The sequence below is a fragment of the Hemibagrus wyckioides genome, linkage group LG23 (genome assembly GCF_019097595.1).
Source record: "Hemibagrus wyckioides isolate EC202008001 linkage group LG23, SWU_Hwy_1.0, whole genome shotgun sequence".
Lineage (NCBI taxonomy): Eukaryota > Metazoa > Chordata > Actinopteri > Siluriformes > Bagridae > Hemibagrus > Hemibagrus wyckioides.
The window spans coordinates 14,791,850-14,799,349 of NC_080732.1; the positions used below are offsets into that span (position 1 = coordinate 14,791,850).

Below are 7,500 nucleotides of genomic sequence, written 5' to 3' on the forward strand. Positions count from 1 at the left end.
TACAGTTGGATTAAACATGCATCAGGAGGCCCAGTTTATTAAGGCAGGAGTGTACTGATCTCACATATTACTGGGGAACTTATTTACTGCATTCATTCATTTATTCATCTGAAGAGAATTTTTTATTATGGCCAGGGTTACTGTTACTGCTGCAGCCCGGGTTCGATCCCTGAGCAGGGAACCAACCCAGTCAACCGAGGGGTTAACTCTCAGTGCCGGTCCTGAGCCTGGATAAAATGGGTGGGTTGCGTCAGGAAGGGCATCTGGAGTAAAAATCTGCACCAAATCTAATATATATACGGATCGGATGATCCTCTGCGGTGACCCGGAACAGAGAGCAGCCCAACAACAACAACAACAACAACAGCAACCCACTGACAAACGTATATAACTGAGGGAATGGTAAGAATTTGAGCAGGATTACAAACTTTCCTCAAAAACACTCAAACACACGTCCATGAACTCAGACACTTGAACTCAGTGTGTGTGAGATTGAATCCAGGACAATAAACACATCTGATAATTACGCAGATCTAATTACTGAATGGGATAATGACTGCTTTGGCCTGTCTGTGCTGTGTACAAGAATGTGCTTATGTATATTAATGTGTGTGTGTGAGAGAGAGAGAAACATAGAGAGAAAGACAGAGAGAAAGAAAGAGAGAGAGTAGGGGGAGTGAGGGAGAGAGAGAGAGAGAGAGAGAGAGAGAGACGTAAAGACCTTTATTCGCATTTCATTAAAAATAAACGAAACAAATACACCAAAACAAAATAAAAGATTTGAAAGCACACGTAATAAAAAAACTTTTAACATAATAAATAAATAACATTTGCAGCAGTACGAAAATAAAGAAAAAAAAGAGAGAGAGAGAGGGAGAGAGAGAGAAATAGAGAAAGTGAGGGGGGTGAGAGAGAAAGAGAGAGAGAGGGGAGAGGGAGTGGGGGGAGTGGCTAAAAGGTGTGTGTGTGTGTGTGTGTGTGTGTGTGTAGCAGGAGTCGGTGTTGTTTGGTTCAAGTGTACTTGAAACTTACTGCATTCCGTGGCAAGTGGACAGCGCCACGAAGGACTCGGGAATATCTCGCACCGTTCCATGGTAGTAACAGTGCTCCCCACCCTGAGAGAAAACACACACACACACACACACATCCTGTTAATGCATGTCATTCATAACCAATAATTCTAATCACGTTCTGTCATTTGTGTCAAAACTTTTCTCAATGAAACATTCCGCATCCTTCCAGGTACCTGTTTTAATCCTGACATGTAACTGATGTGAATTTCTGAGTCGTGTGGACGTTAATAATATTCCGAACGCAGTCCTCGGCTAAATACTGTAGCATTTTGCTAATGGAAACATTTGTGTCACTGATGAGGTCCTGTGGCATAATTATGCGAACATGCACGTACAAACACAAACAACCTGGCCACGTTGCTAAGAAACTGAATGGCAGGCAATTCATCAGGACACACACACACACACACACACACACACACACACACTAGTCCTTGCTGGCATTACGAGTGTGTCTCTGCATACTAATCAGCAGCACAGACTCCATCCACATACCAGCAGACACCGATAGCCTGTGAAGGTTTTATAGAAAAATAAACGCAAACCTAAATAACCCTGTTCACCTTCTTCCTTTTGACAGTTTTAAGAACAGTATATTTTAGAACATATAGCTCAGTATGTGCTTTATTTTAGACTACTTCCTGACAAAATATCGATGGCTTATAATTATCGATAGGCATTTGTTTCTGAACTACGTAGTGATGTCAGGTCTCGTGAAAGGATACAGATACGGGCCGAGTAAAGCATCAGACTGGGTGAAAATGTGACCTCAGTGACCGTGTTCATGATTTTTGGTATCAGACGGCATGGTTTGAGTTTTTCTGATAAAATCTCTTGAGATTTTCAAGCACAGGAGTCTACACAGAATGATAAAAAAATCCTCCAGCAAGCAGGATAGACAGATTAGAGCTGATAGGAAGGCTATGACAGCTTAAATAATCACTCTTTATAACCATCATGAGCAGAAAAGCATCTCAGAACGGTACAATACATACAGTGGCCGAGAAGCGCAAAACACTATAACAAATCAGACAACACAATAACAAATCAAAAAAACAAATCAAAAACATAAAAAAAAACAAATCCAAAAACAAAATAATAAATCTAAAAAATAACAAATAAAAAAATAAATAACAACAAAAAAAAAACAAATTCAAATAAATAACAAATAAAAAAAACAAATCCAAAACAAATAACAGATAAAAAAATAACAAATCCAAAAACAAAATAATAAATCCAAAAAATAACAAATAAAAAATAAATAACAAATCAAAAAACAAAATAACAAATTCAAATAAATAAAAAATAAAAAAAACAAATCCCCCCCAAAAAATTAATAACAAATCCAAAAAATATCAAATAAAAACAAACAAAATAACATCCAAAAAATAACAAATAAAAAAACAAAATAACAAATATAAAAGCAAAATAATGAATCTGAAAATAAATAACAAAAAAACAAAAAAATAACAAATCCAAAAAATAACAAATAAAAATAAAAATAAATAAATAACAAATCCAAACACAAAATAACAAATCCAAATAAATAACAAATAAAAAAATAACAAATCCAAAAAAATAACAAATAAAAAAAACAAAATAACAAATCCCAAAAATAACAAATAAAAAAAAACCAAAATAACAAATTTGAAAACAAAACAATAAATCTGAAAACAAAATAACAAATAAAAAAATAAATCCAAAAACAATGAAAAATCTGAAAAAAATAACAAATCCAAAAACAAATAAAAAAAAACCCTGAAATAAATAACAAATCAGAAAAAAATAACAAATCCAGAAACAAAATAAGAAAAAACGAAAACAAAAAAAAAAAAATCAGAAAACAAAATAACAAATCAGACACTCCTTCCATACACGATAAATAAAACTTACATAAAGCTTCATAATATCAAAACAGGCACTTTGCGAATGCGTTGTTACTATAGAAATGAAAGGATGTCAGACGATATAAATATGTTAATATAAACCTGTGATTTGAATTACAGCCGTCAGAGCTACTAAATAAAAATATCTCTTCTGACCAAACGGATTCGAGAACTGAAGGGGGTAGAAATAATGAAATATTAAATAAAATATAGAATAGTAAAGTGAATGGTTCGTTCTTATAGAGTGTGTCTGTGTAGACTGCTGAGACACTTTCTTATTTCAGTGGACACTTGACAATACGAAACATATAGTCAATATGCTGATGGTACAAACAGCTTAAAATGAGTGTGAGTTATTGCGTGTGTGTGTGTGTGTGTGTGTGTGTGTGTGTGTGTGTGTGTGTGGGTGTGTGTGTATGATTTACAGAAATGCTTCTCAGCATAAGTGCCTGGCTACCATTAGGACTGGGGGTCTCTTTCTCTCTCTCTCTCTCTCTCTCTCTCACTCTCTCTCTCTCTCCCTCTCTCTCCTTCCTCCCTGTGGACCTCCTGCAGTATTTTCCAGGCAGATCGATTTAACACACATGCTCATTCTGCCTCTCTGTCCATTAGTTCATGTCTATATTGACCTTATATATTTGCATCAACCTTTAACCTTTTTTTTTATTCCTCAATATTATTTTTTCTTTCTTTTAAATGTTTTGCCCTCAAACCACATGCAGAAAAAATCCTCAAGAGTCCTGACTGTTTAAAGTGCTACAAGCGGAATCTCTCTCTCTCTCACAAACACACACACACAAACACACACACACACACACACAAACACACACACATGGTCTTCTCTACGACTCATTCTTCCCCTCTTTCATTCCTGAAGGGTGAGGACTTGGCTCAGAATCAGGCTTCCAGACTAATGACCCAGCATGTATCAGTGCCTTGCTTGGAAGCAGTGAGATTAAGGGACGTCACACACACTAGCATGTGCATACACACCAAACACACACACACACACACGATTTCTGCTATAAGCAACTCTCTATTATCATTTCTGCATAATGGCCTACATACAGGAGCAGGAAGTGACAATCCTGGATTGCATGTAAACAGGAAATGAGAAAGTGAGACGGGGAGAGAGAGAGAGAGAGAGAGATAGACAGAGAGAGGAGGAAGGCGGAAGGAGGGATGGAGGACGGCTAAATATATCTACATTTCTGCTCTAGAATTCAGTTACTTCTTCTCGTTCAGGGCTCGTCTTTCCCCAGCTTGTGAACCCCTGACTTTCTCTCTCACTCCACACACTCTCGCTCTCGCTCCATGTCACTTCCATTCCCTTTCACAGTAGGGTTTATTGACCAGTTTGGTTTTGAATGTTATTGATTACATCACCGAAAGGACGCTCCGTGTACAGTAAGAATGCGTTACCAATCATGAGATTTCTTAAATTCTTTCTGGCTTGCACCTTGCGAAAGTGTGTAAGAACAAGTCTCCAGATGGATATTCCGGCTTGTCATACTATAATTAATCCGAGACACACACACACACACACACACACACTCAGGAGAGAATGAGGATGTCAGTCCCAGAATGCATAAGTAGGACATTGTGAGCCAGTCTTCAGTGTGTGTTATATGTGTATCTGTGTGGGTGGGGACAGGCGATGTACCTGTTCTGGGATGTATGCATCATCTCAGTCTCGGAACAAATTCCTGCTCCTTTGGATTCGTACGATTTACTTAAAGAAACACGATGACACAGGCGAACACGTGATTCGATCCGATTTAATAATCGGCGAAATGGCGCTTCCTGTTTTTGTGTCTGCTTTATAATTACTTCACAGTGCTTCTAAACAAGTAAATTATTTCATACCATAGTGTATTTTTTCCACGTTCTGCTGAACGCTGGATTCTGATTGGTTAAAACGGTGGAGCTTTACTGTAACAGCAGCTATACTTCAATTCACAGGTTCCTATTAAAGCTGTTACTTCTTATTATTGCGTCTATAGTCACAGAGAATACACTGATACGTGTACGATGGATGTTTAATATAATCTAGGGCTAATAATAATTTCAAAACTCTGTTCTGTTCTGCTCGGTGGATTAGTGGTTAGCACTGTTGCCTCACAGCAAGAAGGTCCTGGGTTCAAATCCGGTTTCGGAATCTCTGGTTTCCTCCCACAGTCCAAAAACCTGCACATTAGGTTGATTGGTCATTCTAAATTGAGTGTGTGTGGTTATCTGTCTATATGTGTGATGGACTGGTGACCTGTCCAGGGTGTACTCCTGCCTTTTGCCCCAATGTCCACTGGAATAGGTTCCAGCAGACCCCTGTGACCCTAATTAGGAATAAAGTGGGTATAGAAGATGGATGGATGTTCTGTTCTGCTTGGAAATCGACTGATCTGACCTTTTCTGAATCGGTATAAACAAATGAATTATTTTTATATATTTTATTTTATATTTTTATTGATTATAAAATGAGTCAGGACTCTGTTGGCTTTCGGTGTGAGACCAGTGTTTTTATGTCTGTTGGGATTAACCATGGTGTTAAACTTTGGGTTCTTATAAATAAGCACTTCTCAGAGAGCAGAAATGGGTTTGATATCAGAAACATTTAAGTGGAGAAAATTTCACATTTACATTTCTGGCATTTGGTAGACGCCTTTATCCAGAGCCACTATTTTATCATTTTATACAACTGAGCAACTCAGGGTTAAGGGCCTTGTTCAGGGGTCCAGTAGTGGCATCTTGGTGGACCTGGGATTGGAATTGACAGCCTTCAGATCAGTAGTTCAGTTGTCTTTATTCGTCACATACACTTTAGATTACTGCACAGTCTTCGCATATCCCATCTTTGGGGATTGGGGTCAGAGCTCAGGGTCAGCCATGATGCATGAATCAGTACTAAAAACACCTTAAGCTACCATGTCCACCACACTCTGTGAATATATTGCCTCTAGTAGGCTAGAAAACTATATCCCTATGAAAAACTATATTAAGCACCACTGTGGAATGTGACACAACACAGACATTCAGTGCTGAACATGGACACAACAAAACAGGCACAAACTCCATGTGGATGCTTTTCAGCTCAGCACGGTTGTACTGAGTGGTTCTTTGAGTCCCAGTCGCCTCTGGCATCAACAAGACAGATCCTCCTGCCCAAACCTGATGTTTTATGTGTCATTTTCCCCATTCTGATGTTTGATTTAAAGCCTTTTATTATCGCCAGACATACATTACAGCACAGTGGAATTCTTTACTTCGCATATCCCAGCTGAGGAAGTTGGGGTCAGAGCAGAGGAGCAGCTATGATACAGCACCCCTGCAGCAGACAGAGTTAAGGGCCTTGCTCAATTGCCCAACAGTAGTGCTGGGGCTTGAACCCTGATCCTTTGATCAACAACCCAGAGCCTTAACCACTTAAGCTACCACTGCCCCTTTAAATGACCATTGGTCTGATTTTCTCAATAAGTCATAGTGTGCTTCTCATTTCATTAGCCATGCTTCCTTATTCCCTTTCCTCCTTCAATCTTCAAGCTTCAAATGAAGTATGATTGGTTCACTGCACGACTGAGCAGCTGCATGGGTTATGATAAGTATATCTACATACAATATTTTATGTATTTTTCTACATACAATACTCATATAAGACACATTGCTCATTGGCCTGAATGAGACAGCTTTCCTGCATGGAAACTTACTTTGGTAATGAATGATTTCCCGTCCTCTGATATATGCCTCTCCACGTACTTCGATGACAGCAGGTCACTGGGGAGAGAAGCAGAGAAATAAACAGAATTAAAGAAAAGTCAACCTGCTCTTCAAACCTCCTTCTCACGGCCGGGACGTCGGAGCCGAAGTAGCTGCTTTATGAATTATTTCACTTGATCACTTGATCTTTTTCTTTCTCCTCTCAGTTTTTTGAGTCTCCTGAATATAAACTCAGCCAATTACAGGCTAAGAAAAGCTCTGGCTGAAACTTGAAACAAGATTTCATGCGTTCGTGCGGAATCTGTGACTTTTATCGAGCGGAAGTATTGAGTGGAAGAGCAGAAGCAGGCTGTGGTGAAGGACGCGCTAGTTTGTGTGCTTAATAAGCAAGCGCTCCATAAGGAGTTCACTCAGATACAAATCTGGGACGGGCCATAATGTACTGTAATGTACACACACACACACATACACACACACACACACACACACACAGGCTCACTCACTCACTCACTCACTCACTTACACAGAGGCACTAAGACAGTAAAACCCCTGCATGAACACACACACACACACAGGCTCACTCACTCACTCACTCACTCACACAGAGGCACTAAGATAAAAAAAAACCTCTGGATGAACACACACACACACACACACACACACAGGCTCACTCACTCACTTACACAGAGGCACTAAGATAAAAAAAACCTCTGGATGAACACACACACACACACACACACACACAGGCTCACTCACTCACTTACACAGAGGCACTAAGATGGTAAAACCCCTGCATGAACACACACACACACACAGGCTTACTCACTCAC

At 39.1% G+C, this 7,500-nt stretch overlaps 1 protein-coding gene across 3 annotated transcripts in view; it reads right to left on the bottom strand.

Annotated features, from left to right (window-relative positions):
- The window catches only part of adam22 (ADAM metallopeptidase domain 22), an 87,240-nt gene that overhangs the window by 49,009 nt on the left and 30,731 nt on the right, over positions 1-7,500 (bottom strand). For all 3 annotated transcript variants that reach the window (XM_058376301.1, XM_058376303.1, XM_058376302.1), the window contains 2 exons: positions 6,661-6,727; positions 1,033-1,115 (listed from right to left, as the gene is read on the bottom strand). In XM_058376301.1, coding sequence (XP_058232284.1) covers positions 1,033-1,115; positions 6,661-6,727 — 150 coding nt within the window. The remainder of the gene's footprint in view (positions 1-1,032; positions 1,116-6,660; positions 6,728-7,500) is intronic.